At 35.8% G+C, this 17,672-nt stretch overlaps 2 protein-coding genes across 2 annotated transcripts; one reads left to right on the top strand and one right to left on the bottom strand.

Moving 5' to 3' along the window:
* Nucleotides 1-5,174: 5,174 nt before the first annotated feature.
* Nucleotides 5,175-6,192, top strand: LOC113324667. The gene is made up of 3 exons (XM_026572964.1): nt 5,175-5,455; nt 5,536-5,620; nt 5,793-6,192. The coding sequence occupies exons 1-3, from the start codon at nt 5,238-5,240 to the stop codon at nt 5,805-5,807; spliced, it is 318 nt and encodes a 105-aa protein (XP_026428749.1). The 5' UTR covers nt 5,175-5,237; the 3' UTR covers nt 5,808-6,192.
* Nucleotides 6,193-15,098: 8,906 nt separating this feature from the next.
* LOC113324435 lies at nt 15,099-16,598 on the bottom strand. Its single transcript, XM_026572753.1, has one exon. It carries the CDS (start codon nt 16,596-16,598, stop codon nt 15,099-15,101), a length of 1,500 nt encoding a protein of 499 aa, XP_026428538.1.
* Nucleotides 16,599-17,672: the final 1,074 nt, after the last annotated feature.

Below are 17,672 nucleotides of genomic sequence, written 5' to 3'. Positions count from 1 at the left end.
TCTTGTTCATAATCTAGAGAAGATATTTTATTCGAATCTGGTTTCTAGTGTGTTCTGTTTTCTAGTTTTCGTCTATTATTATTCTGAATTCCGCCTCAATAATAATAGTCACCAAGGTACAGAGATTAATACGTATATCAATTGGAGATGAACTATTTTTCCTCCCTAAACTTACGGAAAAATTGGAATGAGGATGTCTTGTTTGTGTGGCCACCTAGGAAACACACTCAACCACTATTGGAAAAGCTCTAAGATAGGAATTTGGATACCACACTGCACGTTAGGGATCTTAAATAAGAAATCTGATTAAGTTAGGAATTATCAAAAATTATGATTGGAGGCATACAGTTAGCTAGTATTAGGGATTAGTCTGAAAATAGCTTGGGTTGGTCAATAACAGAACCATGATGGGTTGCTGAGCCTCAATATGATCTCAGGCATCTAACATAGAGATAATATCAATCGATATTTTTCCTAAACAAATACCCTTCATTCAAGGAATATAGATATATATGAATTATCATTAAAACGTGGATCTGTAACTTCCGCACTATAAAAGTTGTCCCAATAATTTCTATTAATACATGTATGGCGAGAACAAATTCAAATTTAGGATCTTTCTTACATAGTAAGCTGATTTTCAAGGTGAACTAGTAATATTAATATTATCGGTCTCAAGACGAAGCCACAATCTTGTGGTTGAGAGGTAAAGTCATATAATAAAAGATAGTAAAATTTTATGCATATTTTCATAGAAAAAGTGCCAACGATTTTATAGTGTTTAATTGTTTTTTTTTTTTTGAAGTATGGATTTTATTAGGTTAGACTGAAATTACACGTGGGTGGAATTGCATGGTCCCATACTGTTGTTGTGAGCTTCCTTTGAGAGAAATCGTCTAGTGCTCGATTTGCCAGAATGTCTGCTGCTTAATTTCCTTCCGACGTGCCTAATGGTGTATTGTTGGATTTGGATAAACCTTTGTTTGATTTTTGCAATCAGATTAGATAATATTTAATTACAAAATGACAATTTTATTTTGTCTCCACAAAAAATTCATATTTACATGAAACTTTACCTGATTCACGTAGAATTTATAATTTAGTAATATATTATTTTCTAAGATTAATTATGAGATTATACATAGAAAAGTTGACAATCTATTAATTTATTTTCATGTTTCTAAGATTCACGTAAAACTTACATCCCTAATAGTGCGTTTGGATACACATCCAGAAGTAGTTTTTTGACTTCTAGAAGTGAAAAAGCAATAAGCCAGTTTGGGTATAGAATTTCAGAATGACTTCCAGAAGCAGAAAAGTCGATTTTTTATGAAGCAAAAAATCTGGACTTTTGACTTCTGCTTCTGGAGAAGCACTTCTGACTTCTACTTCTGCATCCAAACATGCTATAAGACCAATAGATTTCGGATTTTATGAGCAACTCTTCCCTGGACCCCTATCCACCATGTGGTCCAAGATTGGACGCCATAAGCCCATAACTACAACTAGCTGCCAAGATGTGATACCCTGTTAAGAAATGGCCAAATTTAGTAAATAAACGTGTTTTTATCTTATTTTTTCTTTTCTTTTCCTTAGATTCCCACCGTAATCTAAAACACTAAACTATTCTTTAAAGAGTTTTCCCTTGCTTCCCACTACCATCATCCCCTAGAAAGGTAAGATACCGACATGACTTAACCATGTTTAGCTCATATGTATATACCAACCTCATTAGGATTTTCACGTTTTTTTTTCTCGAAGAAAGATCTCATTTCATTGATAGCAAACCATGATGATTACGAAGTGGTTGAGTACATCAAGAAACTATTGTAGAGCAAGTAGTTCACTCAAAATGAGAAAGAACTTGGTTAAATATAGGGCTGCACAACGTGTAGGGTGGGTAGGATATGGTCTATACCCGCCACCCTACCCGTTTCCTAGCAGTTAAGAAAATCTTTACCCGCCACCCTACCCGCCAAATAATGGATAGGATAGGATACGGTTAAAAAACTGGCGGGTAAGGTAGGGTTGGCGGGTAGGAGTAGGGTATGTGCACCCCTAGATAGAGTGGGTAGGATATGGTCTATACCCGCCACCCTACCCGTTTATTGACGGTTAAGAAAATATTTACCCGCCATCCTACCCGCCAAATAGTGGATAGGGTAGGATACGGTTACAAAACTGACGAGTAGGATAGGGTTGGCGGATATGGATAGGGTATGTGCACCCCTAATTAAACAACAAAAAATAGTTCTGCATGTTTCACCTTTTTATTTCCTCCCCCGTATTTATGCACGCCGAAAACATAACATTATATTGCACAAATAAATACTGCGTAGTTACTTGCATTCTAATACATCGGTAGTTAGTAAGTTCGCGAATGATTCGCGAATCATTCACGAATTTTTCCGTATCACGAATTTTACCGTCTTATTCACGTACGTTTGCAACTCCGAACCCAAGTCGCGTATTATGTGGCATTCCCGGATTATTCGCGAATCGTTCACGAATTTTACGTATCCCGAATGATACGTCCGCTTAATTCGCCATAAATTCTTTAGCTTTTACTTTTCAAAGACTCCATTTTTTGGGCTTTACTGCCTCCCGAGCATACACGACCGAATATTAGACGTGTTGTAATTTTTAAGAAACAAAAACGACTGAACAAATTTGAAGGTGAAGGTGAGAGAGATCTCAAACTCACTAACCAAGCATCTAAACCACCATACGACGTCCTCTTGGATAACCAATATTGTATATATTATTAATATCATCATATTGAGTTTATTTTTTCCTTAAATAACTCACACATGCATAAAAATTGGTCTATGACCTTATAAATACAAATTATTTGTTATACATAGATACCGAATTTTCAGAGCCGAACTCACATTTACAAATCGAATTATACACGTACGTATGCCGTTCCGAATTAATGACGAATCACGTCCCGTTGACCGAATTTTGGACCGAATTTGGATTTTATAAAACCGTATAATACTCGTACGTTTGCCGTTCCGTACGTTTGCCGAATCCCGAATTGCTAACTAGGGTGGTGAATAGACACCACTATCATGGTCCATCATATGGGTGTCTGTATCGTATCGGTCCTCACTGATACAAATTTTATATAGTGATATTATTGATACTAACGATACTTTGTATTTTTGTCTAATTAGGGTATTGTCGTTAACTACCATATTGCATATACATTTTCATATAGGTTGAACGGTCGAATCAAAAAAATAAAAATACAATCCGAATAATTACATTAACTATAACTAAGCATGATCTTGATCTTGATCTTGAGTACCAATTAAATTGTCCGAAAAAATAACACTTCATCTTATTCTAATATATGTACAAAACATCGAGCAAGTCCAAATGTCCAAATATGCTTTTCTAATATGTATTGATCGGTATAGGGCTATATTAGTACATGTCAGTCTATTTGGGTCGATAGATACTGGTACGGCATGTGCAGGCTGATAGAAATCCGACAGCTGAGACACTTATGAATCTTAGTTTTTGCTATCCATAAGTTACATATCAATTTTTTATTAAATTATTGTGTGTTGTCTAAATTTAATGTCATACTTCCTCCATTTTAAAAGAAAAGATACTATCATTTTTTTAATTTGACATGTTTTTATGCTAACATGAAAAATGAAAAATGAATAATATCTCTTTTTTAAAAACGAAGGTAAATAAGGATAAATTTGGGCAACATTTAAATTAGGTTTTTATGCTTTCAATAAAACATTTCCTTGCTATACAAGAATCTTAGATTCAGGTGTTGTATATATTTCTCCTGATCGTCTTCTAATGGCTGATTATTGTCATTATGAAGATTATAATAGCCTTAACGGCACATTGTTAACAGGTGATGGTATACTTGTGTATGTCGTTGACGACGATCTCCTCCGGTGTGATGTAGATCTCTGCAACTCGATACAAGATCCATGGCTACCAATTTTAATCATGATTATGATGTTATGTGCTTATTACTCCTTGCAATACGAGCATCAAGATTGAAGAAGTAATCCTTTTTTTTTTTTTGATAAACAAGGAACCTTTTCATTAAGAAATTCGAGGTTACAATGAGTTTAAGATCTAAAATAAAAGAATACAAAGTAACAAGATGATATCGTAAAGGTACAATACTGAGAAATCCGACAAGAGAAAGAGAAGGATTACCGGAGTAAGACAAATACAAGTATGAATAAGATCTGATTAAATCAGAGGAAGAATGGTTTTTCTCGGAATTAAAATTCAACCATTTAATTTGTTTTTCTTCTTTAGAAAGATATGCTCCCAAAATAAGAGTGATTTGCTCAAATCTCTTGTAACTAGTGATGAAGCTTCTGTCTTCAAAGAAACCACCGTTGAAGATTCCGTCGCTGGATAAGTTGATAATGAAGATTTCGTCATCGGAGACAACAAAGATGAAGATTTCGTCGTTGGAGAGCATCACTTTTGATCTCAAAACCCAACCCAAGAACCAAGAATCGACATTAAAATGTAGATAATCCTCAAAAGAGTAGATAAAACCACCATACAATATAGATAAGTAGAAAACATGATAATAACTAAGCCAAAACTACTAACTAACATAGAAAACAAAGAATAATGAAGAAATCTGCTCAGATCTGGTTTAAAATGAACCCGATCTGAGCAGAGAAGGGTCGTTGGGGATGGTTTTGATGAAGTAGAAGAAGGAGTGAGAGAGGACAGGAGAGAGTTTTTAGAAGATTTGAAGAAGTTATCCAAATAGTTGGAAAAACCATCTCTCAGAAAACATTCGATTTCTATTTGGATACTCAATACTTTTAATATTTCATAGATCTTGTGTATTAAGGCCTCTCATCAAATGTATGTTCTACTATTAACTTTTGTCACTTGTTGACATTTTATTCATATAATTAGTTTACGGAAGCCCCTTGTTCATTCGCCAAAAAAATATAATCTTGAATCAATATCAACAAGTACGTTACAATATGGTCGATTCGGACGCACTATGACGGATTCAGCAACGCATATCTGTATACAACATAACATAGAGTCACGTGTTAATTACAATTTACAAATACCAAAAACCAAAAGAAATAAAAGGGGGAAAGTGAAGTCTCATTTTTCACGTGTTATATCTGTTAGCGTTGGACAGACAGATATCCGCTCATCCACATTCATATTTCAGACTGAGATTTCCGCCGCATTCGCGAGTTCTGTCTTAATGAATGACATTGGACTATAAATTCGAATTACTTGGAATGTTTTTATCACTTTGTTTTCCATTAATGATTTCTTTAGCAACAGCAGAAGCAAAAAAGAAGGAGAGAAATATGAAAAAAACAGCAACAGTACCCTTATCAATGAGAAGGAAGTGCAATTTTGAACTTTTCCTTGTTCCTCCATCCTCATCGGCGATAGATACATACAGTCATCATAACTCTATGTAAATTTTTTTGAACAAATGATCATCTTGATTTCTTCTGCTTCTCTCTGTAACTCTCTCGTTCTTTAATTCTCATGTAGGACTGAGGGTTCAGATGAAAGCCCACAACATCTTACGATTTTCTTCGATGGAAGAGTTTCCGTTTGCGATATCACCAAACTTCAGGTACATAACCAGCATTTTTACCTTGATCCCATCTCGTATCCACTGAATAATAATTCAAAGAATTTCAGATTATCTAAGGAGAAACTTTGAACTAAGGTTTTCTTTAATGTCAATCTCAAATCTGCTTAGAAAATTGGTATCAGAATAATGAAATGAAATACTAAAATTACAGGCTAGAGAATCTTAAGTCTCGCAAGAGGAGAAATGAAGGAAAGAATGACAAGTGATACTTCGGTGCCGTCACCAGCTACACCATCAGTTGTGGAATCTCAGCTGCAAATAAGTCCTAATGGTATTTGTATGCAGAGATCTCTGCAACGCTTCCTTGAGAAAAGAAAAAACAGAATTCAAGCAACTTCTCCTTACTGCAAGCCTTAAATTCAATTTTCACATTTTATTGGATCTTAAGAAGAAAGAAATTGTTTGAATATCTGTGAGAAATTTCATTGGATTTTCAGATGTAATCGAGTTAAGTTTCTAGTTGTTTACACCATGGCAAAATGAATTAATTTAATCACACAGTTTGTAATTTGTTTTTAAATCCTTCAAATTTGATTACAGCTTTTAACATTTTTGTCGAGAAATATCACAACCAACCGTTGGGTCATGTGAACGGCATCTAGTAAATGCGGCAAGTTTTTCATTTAACAAATATTTTTACAAGTTGCTCACATGTTAATTTTAATAACATATAAGCAATACATTGCATCTGTTAAACCTGTAACTTGAATTCTGGCAGAATTCAATTCATAGATGCAGGAATATGTAAGAATCCTGAAAAATCCATGTTCTTTCCCCCTGACCACCGAAAATCTCGGTGAAACACCAAATTAAGAAGGCGTAACGAACACGGTAAAGGTCTGAATATTACGACTTAGAAAATGCTGAATTTCAATATGCAAGTGAATATAAGTAGTTTTAAAACATCATCTTAATCGGAAGAAAGAATATACACAGAGAAGGGGAAGCCATTTATGACAAATAACAATCCTTGATATCAAAAGCATAAATTCTAGACTCAACAAGAGTTTTTAGAACGACAAATAGAATTATAAATGCAGTATGTAGTTGCAAGAAATCTCACAACCACACAAATATAAGAATCTACTAGTAATTAACCAGCCTCAAAGTGAATCATTTTTTTATTTATTAAAATCACAAGAACAATTACAAGGTATTGGAAAATTCAGGTTTACTCTTTCTCACTTTTACAATCTTTCTCTCTCCTAATTTCTTGACCAAAGTCCCTCTAAAGATCCCCTTTCTATAGACCAACTACTCTTTATATAGGATATTACATAATGGATTAGAGCTGGCAAACAAGCCGAAACCCGCGGGTTAATCCGTGCCCGGACCGTGAAAGCCCGAACCCGGACTGGCTGGTTTCTAAACAAGCCGGGTTCGGGTTGTAGAAATGGTGACCCGTCGAGAAACGGGTTAACCCGTCCCGGACCGCAAAACCGCGGGTTAACCCGTAAACCCGTACTTCCAATTTTCAGATAATCGACCCGGCTTCCCTTATCCTTTTTCGTGGATGCCTTAGCAATTTAATTTGGTCTTATCACCAAAACGTGTCGAGCAGGAGTCATTTCTCTTATTCTTTATCTTTTCTTCTTCTTCTTCTTCGTTTTTATTTCTCCTTCTCATCTCTTTCTTCTTCTTTTCTTCCTGTTCTTCGTCTGTGAGAGGCTTACGAGATGAGAGTGAGAAGTGATTGAGTAAAATCAACAATGGGTTTTTACATATGATGAAGGAGCTGAGGTAGTTGTCGATACAACTCAGAGTGAAGAAGAAGGGTAATCGAGAATTAGGGATTTTCTGTAAATTTAATTGGAAATCGAATTAGATGATGATTAAGAATAAATTAGAGATGGGTTTGTTTAATTGAATATTTTTATTTTTGATTTGGGTTCGAATTAGGGATGTATTGATCTGAGGATTACTTTAGGGTTTTTGAGATTCCGAATTCGTTGAAGTTTATGATGAATTGAGGGTGGAATCAAGTATTTCATAGGGGGTTGTTGTTTAATCGATGAGGTGAAGCTGTTCTTGTGAGAAAGGTAATTTAGGGTTCTTGTAATTTGAATTTATCTTGAGTAAAATTGAATATGAATTGATGAATCTTATATGGATTTGTTCAATTAAAGTTGAATCGGTTATATGGAGGTTTAATTTGAGTTATTTGTAAAATTATGAATTCACTGAATTAGGGTTTCTCTCATGTTCTTCCCCATATTATAAATTAAGGTTCCTGAGTTGGAAGTTTAAATGAATGTAAATATAACTGAGGTGATGATATGGCTGGTGGTGTCGGTGTATGAACTGATAGGGGTTTTGCTTTAAGATGGTAGCTTTGTGGTGTTAAGGGAGGAGGTAGTTGTCTGGAAGATGAGTTACTTTGAATTGCTAGTAGGAATGGGTAATGTTGGATGAACTGAACCGGTGGTTTGTTGATGTGCAAGATGATATGTTGTTGAGTCATGAGATGCTCCTACAGGTGGCTGTAACCCGTGAACCCGCAGGTTGACTCACCATAAATCGGTTTCTGGCGAGTTGACTCACCATAAACGGGTTAACCCGTGAACCCGCAGGTTTAACCCGTTACGGGTGCGGGTTGAAGAAATAACGACCCGTGAAGAATATCAACCCGCGGGTTTTGACCCGTGTTAACCCAAACCCGTGTAACCCGTAACAAGCCAGCCCCGGCCCGCCCGTTTGCCAGCTCTATAATGGATGACAGCTAAGAGATCCTTTATTTTTGGAATCCTTGTGTGATATTATCGCACACGTACATTGGTTATTTTCGCAGACCTTATAAACTTCGCACAGTTCTTCACACTTTATTCATGATTAGGCTGACATCATTCAATTCTTCATCACATCTGATTGTGTGCGACAACCTTCGCACTCAACTAATTATTCTTTACTCGCATATTATATATGTGCGATATTCTATTCCTATATTTTGCCTCTTCTCGTGTCGTTCTTTCTTACTCAATGAGCGAAATGAGAAATTTAACTTTTCCTTATCGCACATGCTTATCTTTTCAAATTCCTGTTTGCCGACATTCTCTCGTGATTTCAATCTATTTTCTACACGTGTCATTTTTGTTTTTACCGTTACATCCTGTTTTCAGCCGGTCATTTTCTTCTACCTATTTATTGATCAACTTTTCGAGAAAATTAATTTCTTCCTCTTATTTTTTATTTCTCTTTTCTGCAAGTATTCTTCTCAACTTTCTTCTCTGCTACTGCCTCTGTTACTTGTTCAATTAATCATTGTCATTTGCTGCTACTGCTGCTGTTCGATCTTCATCCTCATGAATCCCGATCCAAAGTAAGTATAATCCACCGAAACTACCTTTTTTTCTCTTGATTATCCTTTATTTTATTGTTAACCTAATTCCCATACTGCTTATAGAACAAATCTTCCTGCTGGTGATATGAAGATAACTGTCAATAACCTGAGATCTTCTTCAAATCCACAAGATAAATAATCTCACAAAAGGAAGCCTTCGCATAACAAAGGAGTAAGAAATATCTTGTTTTTATTTAACAATATTGTTGCCTCTATTTCTTATCTGCGTTGTTATTCACAGGGTTCTGATCGTGAGATGGACAGTGGAAAAAAACCTAAATTGAAGAAACTTCGCAAGCATGCGGCTCTTACTTCCAATCTTTTATTCCAAAATTTGGTTCAAAAACCACTCCTTCAACTCAGGTTATTACAGTTCTTCCTGTATCTTCTTCATTAGCATCTATTTATGCGAATGTTCATTCTTCTCCGCCTAAAGACAATATTGGTAATGATCTTAAGATAAGTGACTTTCCCTCTCCTGCCTCTGCGACGTTTACGGATACCGAATTGATTGTTTCAACCTTCATAAGTACTCCTCCTTTGATTCAAAATGTGAACATTACGATAGACAAAGTGGTCCCTGCGAAAGATAATATGGATGTTGCTGCGAACTCTGATATTCCTTCAATTCCCTATTCTTCCATTTCTGCCTCTTCTCCTTCTCCACATTCCTCTTTTTGCTAAAACCCCTTTCCCTTGATAAGAAAATTTTGGAGAATGTGAATCTTGCTTCTCAAGCTTTATCTGAGATTCTTAATATTGCTCATTCGCATACCAATGACCCATTTAAAGTCCAAATTTGTTCTACTCTGAGCAAGTTGTTGTGCGAATTTCCTTCCGACAAAGCTTCAAGGGAAGAGATCTGTTCCCAATTGGATTCAAATGTTCACAATGCTCTGGATGTCTTGGTAAATGCTCTTCGTATTTTAAATTATTAACTATGATTCCTCGCATATTTGTTGTTAACAAGAACTTCTTATTTTTTAGGAATCTCATCGACGACTGATCTTGGCTGAATCTCATTTTGAATCTAGCTGTTCTAAACTAGAACTTTCACATAAGAATGCTACTCTAGAGAAAGAGGTTGCTACTTTAGAGAAAGAGGTTGGAAGATTAAAGGGAGAACTCCAAGTTGCAGCTTTTGATTCTGAGAAACTTCATGATCAGAACAAGAATCTTAGAGGTAACTTTCTCCTTTCTTTTCATAATCTGCCATATTAGCATGTTTCTTCTCTCATTTTCACCTTATAAACTTCTTCATATATTTATTAAGAATTAATTCGGAAGCGAACTTCGGAGAGGTATCATTTTGAATTTCTTGCTGAAGATTTCCGTGTGAATAACGAAGAGTTGCAGACTCAAATGAGTCAATTAGAGAACAAGTATTCGTATTCTCTTGACCATATTGATAATTTAACTCAGGAAAATACTCATGTAAATCAAGAGAATGAAGTATTGAAATTCGCAGATCTCCCGTCTATATAATTTGCTATATAACGCTAATTTAATAAATCAAAATTTATCAGAGGAAAATCTCCAACTTTCCAAGGAGAAACGTTCTTTTTCGACGAAGGAAGCAATGTTTTCGCATCAATATCTAACTCTCCATAAAACTTGCGATGACCGAGAACAATCCTTTCGCTCACTGAAGGCTCAGCATGAAACATCTTTTAAAGAATTAAGTGCTCAGAATCAGAAGATTATTCAAAGCAAGATAAACTTAACCGTAGAGAAGAATACACTTCAAGAAAAATATAATCAATTGAAAGAATCTCATGATCTTCTTAAAAAAAAAGCACCGTTCACTTTCTGTTGACGAAAAGAAGATTCGGTCTCGACTCAATAGTTCTGTTGGTGATGACTTTGATATAATTATGGATAATATGCAGAAGAATACCTTTGATTTTTCTCAATCTCTCCTCTCGCAGAAGGAAGGTAGTCACTTGAAGTTGACTGCCTCACTCATTTTTTCTATGCTATGCTATTTATTTCTTTTTTCTTTCAATCATTAATTGTATAAGTCTTAACTTTAAGTTGTTTTTGTAGAGTCCGAAAAGTCGCATCTGGCTACCATTTCTCAACTAAGGTATGACTTGGCTAAAGCTCAGAAGAGTCGCACAAACCTCGAAGTTTAACTTTCTTCTTCCCGAGGTCGCGCACGTAGGCGACTTTCGTATCTTCAAAACTTCTTAGAGATCAATGCTAGGAATCTTGATAAAGAAGCTTATCGCAAGGCTTATTGGTACTCAGACTTTGGTTAATGGAATTCTTTCGGATAATTCTCTTCCTCCAGTAACTATCCCTCCTCTTGAAGTAGGCGAAGATGAGAAATTTCCTGAACCAGATAGCGACTATGAATTTACAAGTGAAGATGAAAAATATCCTAATGGAGATAATGAAGCTTTTTCCCCAAGGGGTTTGTCCGAGAAGGATAAGTCTGTCCAAGCGAATCTTGATGATAAAGACAATGCTGAGTAATCAGGAAACTTCTTGTAATGACTTTTGAAACATTTGAATCTACTTTATGCTTAAACTTGTTTCTTTACCAGAGAGATAAAATTTATTCACTTGAATTCCCATACTTGCCTCCTATGATATATCTTGTAAGAAACAATTTCATGAAACTATTTCCCTGTCTTTACTTTGAATATTCTGCAAACAAATATAGAATCGGATAAATTTATTTTCTTTATCTCTTTAGGTCTTATTGTGGCTTCCTAAGTAAAGGTCTTATTTTGCCTGTCTGGATTTTTTGTGCGACGAAATCGCAGGACGTCTTGACACCGTAGTGTACTGACCCATTGATCTCGCCCTATCTTAGTCTCCATTTTTCTATGCGACAAAATCACAGGACGTCTTTACATTTTACTGTATCGACCCATTGATCTCGTTTTAACTTATTCTTGTATTATTACCTCTTCAGTTTTTCTCGTGCATAAATGCGATAAGCCTTAATACTCACGTGAGTAAAAAGCCTCATGACATTTACGTCTTTGACACAATTCAGCTCCCTAATGGAGGGTGCCGTCCTTATCTTCCTCCTGGTTTCCCCTTCAAGGAGGCTTACCTCTACCGGGTTAAGGTTGGCTCCTCCCATCCGGTAATATAACAACCAGTTGATTTCGCAGCCTCTTTTCCTTCCATGATAGACACATTTTTGTGTCTGAATTTTCCTCAATGTCTCTATTGCTAGTGCTTGATTTTGTACTTATTATGGTGTTTTTATGTTTGTGTAGGTGTTTTTGGAGAAGTAGACCTCTGGAGGACATTTGCTATACAGACCCCAGATTTGGCTAAGGGACACCCAAGGTTATGCGTACCCCAAATTCATCCTCAGCACCCAAATTTGTCCTCAACACCCATCTGCTATTCGTACCCCATAAAAGGATAGGGGCACTTCATCTTCAACATTTCAAAAAAAATATTTTGGCGGGAAAATATTTCCATTCTCTGGCAGATTTTTTGATCGGATTTTGGAGAAGTTTTTGTGCGATTCAATCGATGAAACTTCATGGGTAGTTGTGATATGTCCTAACAGAGCTGGTATGGGTGTTTGTTTCGATCAAATTTCGCTGAAAAATCCGTGAGAAGAAAACAGGACAGCACGTGCATGAGAGGAGCAGTTCACGGGATTGCATCAGTTTTTGGAGAATTAAACGTGTTTTGCTCATGTTTGATGACTCGAGCAACACTTTGGACCTTGACAAAGATAAATAAGGAGATTTTTGCAGATGTAGAAACACTGAGAAGCTAAATCAGGGAAAAAAATATTCCCAAAATATTTTCTTTACTGCCCGAGTTCAATGAAGAATATTGAGAATTATGGCGTGATTAAATGAGGCTGGGGAGTATAAATAGATTTCCGGGATCATAGAGAAGGGGGACGGAGAGTTTGGGGTCGAGAGGAGAGCTCAGGAGGCCAGAATCAATAGTTTTCAGAACTCTGTTTCTGCTGCTGCACCAAGAACACGAAGAACAAAAGACCACCAGAGGCAGTCGTTTATGAACAGTGACAACGACAGCCACGTGAGGGTCGCAGAGTTACAACAACAGCAGTTCTTTTCTATCGTTCTTTGTAACAGTGTTTTGCAACAATCATAAACATTGCAAACACCCAATTTTCATCATTTTCTCCATTTTATCACTTGTACACCTACTTTGAGCAATGAAATCAATTTTTGAGCGTGTTTCCAACATCATGATGAGCTAAGCCCAATCTTCCGGGGCGATGGAGGAAGCCATTCTTCCAAAAGTTATGTGGTAAAATTTATTTGAATTTATTTCTGCAATTCTTTTATGATTATTTGCACCGAATGAAAATTGAGTAATGATTTTTATTAATTAGTTGAGTTTTCTCTTGATGAAGTATGCTTAGTTTAGGGCTTTTGATACTTCATGCTTGCGATTAACAATTGATGTTTTGAAAATCTAATTTAGGCAATGATTAGAATCACAATTTCTTTTGATTGGAGTTATATTATCTAGAATTGCATGATAAAAAAATTAACATTAAATTACATGAATTTTGGTGAATGGTGAAATCCTGAACCCCGGTCTCTCTAATATAATCAGTTTTAATTTGCTTTATTTTGTTTAGTTTTAAAATTTAAATCTAAAAGAACAACCTTCACAAGTCTTGAACGAATTCTATTTATTACTACAACAACTTTGAAAACACATCACTCCGCCGATAAGGTTTATGGTTACGAGACTGCACCCTAAGTTGGGTATCTTCGGACCGAGTGCATCATAGAAAAGACTTGTCAAGAGTGGTAAAGTATGATCCAACGCCCCTCGCACTCTTGACTCAACCGTGTACCTCGGCGCCTTGGTCGAGTTCTGCACTCCTTGGGAGAGATCATCAATCTTTAGACTTAGGCATCTCTCCCGGGTGGGCTTTTTCGTTTTCTCTCACCCCAAATATCCATGACTCAAGTTCCATGGTTGGTATGGCTTTCCCTTGAGTCATGCTTAACTAGCTTGTGAATTATGACGTGCTTTAGGTCTTACTTTTTGCCTCTTGCATATATGCGAACTAGGGTGCACGCCACAATCGCATAGCTAGGCTCCTCAATTGGAGTCTTTATCTCTGATGCCTTTTGTCAAGGTCTTATTTCTGTCTCTCAGTATATAAGAGAATCTCTGAAGAAGAAAAGAAATCTTCAATTTTATTTATTATACCAAACAGTACATTCATACTCAAGCGAATGACATTTCATGTCTATGACTTTTGTATATTTGTTCTTCTACGAGAATCATCATAAACTTTTATGGGTAATACTTTTTCAAGTACAACATATTTCATGGACGATCTAATTTGTGACCTGTATCTTTGCCTTTTGGATCAGCCAATTTGTAAGCTCCATTTCCAACTATCTTTTTAATTATATATGGACCATCCCATTTCTTTTCTAACTTCCCATCTTGTCCTTTTTGATATATTGGTATCTCTCGCAGCACTAATTCTCCTGGTTGAAATTCCCTAATTTTAACACGCTTGTTGTACTCTCTTGCTAATCTTCTTTGGTAATTTTCCATATGTTGCAGAGCGAGTTCTCTCGTTTCCTCTAATTCATCAAGTTTTGTTAGAATCAGATCTGCGCTTAAATTCTTCTCCTATGCTTCTCTTTTTGTTGTGGGGATAATTACTTCGGTTGGTAATACTGATTCTACCCCATATGTTAAGCAAAAAGGTGATGCTCCCGTAGCTTCTCTTCTCGTTGTTTTGTATGCGCATACTACATTATGTACTTGTTAGCACCATCCCTTATTATGCCCTTCTAACTTGTTTTTCAGATTATCTGCGATCGTCTTGTTTGTTGCTTCTACTTGTCCGTTACACTGTGGATATAAAGGAGTAGACTTTCCACATTTGATTTTAGATATGTTAAGTAGCATTTCTATGTTTTCTCCTTCAAATTGTTTTCCATTGTCAGACACTAACTGAGATGGGATGCCAAATCTGCAGATTATATTCTCAAATATGAACGTGAATATATCTTTATCACGAATATGTTGTACTGCTTTCACTTCTGCCCATTTTGTGAAGTAATTTGTTGCGAGAATTAAATATCTTCTTTGCGCAGTTTCTGGTAGAAATGGACCAACTATATCAATTCCTCATCTTCCAAATGGCCATGCGTTTACCGAATTATTTAACACTACTCCAGGTGCGTGTATTCTTTTCCCATGACGTTGGAACTCTTCACATCGTCTTGATACTTGTTTTGCATCTTCATGCATATATGGCCAATAATACCCTTGTATTCTCGCTTTGTATGCTAGTGATTTTTCTTCACTATGATTGCCAGCATCTCCATAGTGTAGCGCTTTTAGAATTTCTATACCTTCTTTTCGCGTCAAACTTCTAAGTGAAGGTCCAGGAAATGATCTTCTATATAAGATACCCTCTCTTAATTCATAATTTTTCGCACGACTTCTTAATTTATGAGCCTCCAACATATTTTTCGGTACATCTCCGTTTTCTAAATATAAATGGAGACCAGTTCTCCAATCTTCTTCTCCAATACGTTGCTCATACGGAATGTTTTCTACTATCATCGCGTCCACTGCCTTTTCTTCTTCTTCTTTCTCTACGGAAGGCAAGAATAATGTTTGAATTTTTAATTCTCTTGCAACTGGATCTACTAACATAGAAGGGATAAAGGCCAATGCGTCTGCAAATCTGTTGTCTTTTCTACCAATATGCCTCCAGCTTACTTTTTTTATTTGTGCTCCCAATTCTGATACTAATTTCTTGTATTTTTGTAAAGATGGCTCATTGGTACTATACGAACCTTCAATTTTCCGAATTACTAATAGTGAGTCACTAGTTATTCTGGATTCTTTTATTTGCATTTCAATTTCTAATCTTAATGCATGAACTACTGCTTCATATTCAGTCTCATTATTTATGGATGCGAATTCCAACCTAAATGAATAAGCCGTTCGCACTCCCTGTGGTGAAATGAATACGATTCCAATTCCATTTCCTTCTCCATTGGATGATCCATCGACTAATATTTCCCACCTGTTTGGATTATGATATGTCAATAGATCCTTCGGATTCCCATATTCTTCATCAACATCCATCATGTCCTCAACATATTCATCTTCTTCTAAGGGAAACTCTGCGAGGAATTCTGCGATAACTTGTGATTTAGGTGATGATAATACTTCATAGATAACATGGTAATTCCCCAATAATGCGTTCCACCTTTCGATCCTTCCCGACTTTTTCGAATTTTTCATTGTAGGTTCTATTGGTACTTTGGTTAGTACTTTAATCTTATGAGCCTGGAAATAAATGCAAAGTTTGAATGAGGAATACACCAATGCGAGAATTAGTTTCTCTATTTTGGAGTAATTTATTTCCGCTGAATTGTATGTCTTTCTTATGTAATATATTGGTTTTGCAATTCCTTGATTCATGCGTATCAGAACAGCACTTAAAGCATATTGTGTGGATGCCAAATATAAGAGCAATTCTTCCCCTGGCATTTCCTTCTGCATGATTGATAGATTCATTAAGTAACTTTTTATACTTTGTAACGCTTTATCACATTCTTCTGTCCAATCAAATTTTGTTCTCTTCTTTAAAATATTAAAAAGTGCTTGCATTTATCCGAAGAGCGCGAAATAAATCTTTCTAGGAAGCTATCAAACCATTTAATTTCTGAACATTTTTTATCGTTGCAGGTGGTGGCATATCTCGTACTGTTTGTACTTTTTCTGGATCAACTTCGATTCATTCTTTTGATATTCTGTAACCCAAATTTTTTCCTGAAAATACTCCAAAGACACATTTTTCTGGGTTTACCTTAATATTAAACTTTCACATTTGCTCAAATATTTCCTTCAAATTATCCACATGATCTTCTGTTTTTTTACTTTTTATCAGCATGTCGTCAACGTAAACTTCCAACGTTTTATGTATCCATTCCGCAAACACCTTTTCAACCATTCTATAATATGTTGCACCGGTATTTTTTAATCCAAACGGAATTTTCGTGTAACAATATAATCCTCTGGATGTGAAGAAAGACGTATGTTCTTGATCTTCTTATGCTAAAGGAATCTGATTGTAACCTTTATATCCATCTAGTAATGAAACTCTATCATCTCCTGATGCTGATGCTGCCATTTGTGGGATATCTGTTAACGGGAAGCTATCTTTCGGGCATGATTTATTTAGATCAGTGAAATCTATACAGATCCGTATTCCTTTGTTCTTTTTTGGCACGACCACCATATTTGCTATCCATTTCGGGTATTTTGTTGGCCTTATGATCCCTGCTTGTAACATTTTTTGTAATTCTGTTTCTATTTGTTGATGATATGTTGTTGCTATTTTTCATATTATTTGTTTGAATGGTTTTGCATTCTTCTTAATATCCAATCTATGACATGCGACAGACGGATCTATTCCTGGCATTTCTTCCATTTTCCATGCGAAGACATCATTATATTCTCGTAAAATGTCTATTGTGCTTTCTTCTTCTTCTTCCTTTCCCATCTTAGTTCCAATTTTTAATATTTTTGGTTCTTCTTTTGTACCAACATTTATTTCTTTTTTTGGTTCTGCTGCGGTGAAATTTGTCTTTGGATCTCCCATTGGTGTTGGCTCTTTTATCTCTCGAATTGGTTCACCTTCTTCTTCTGGTATTTAGCTCGGAATTCCTTTTCCTTCTTTCG

This window comes from Papaver somniferum, chromosome 11, assembly GCF_003573695.1.
Source record: "Papaver somniferum cultivar HN1 chromosome 11, ASM357369v1, whole genome shotgun sequence".
NCBI lineage: Eukaryota > Viridiplantae > Streptophyta > Magnoliopsida > Ranunculales > Papaveraceae > Papaver > Papaver somniferum.
The sequence above is the reverse complement of the archived record's forward strand: the minus strand, read 5'-3'. Positions and strand labels throughout refer to the sequence as shown.

Bases quoted from the DNA above. Each gene is read 5' to 3' on its own strand.
- LOC113324667 (XM_026572964.1), top strand. From the start codon at position 5,238: ATGACATTGGACTATAAATTCGAATTACTTGGAATGTTTTTATCACTT. The intron at 5,456-5,535 runs GTAAATTTTTTT...ATTCTCATGTAG, and splicing joins TACAGTCATCATAACTCTAT to GACTGAGGGTTCAGATGAAA.
- LOC113324435 (XM_026572753.1), bottom strand. From the start codon at position 16,598: ATGCAAGCACTTTTTAATATTTTAAAGAAGAGAACAAAATTTGATTGG.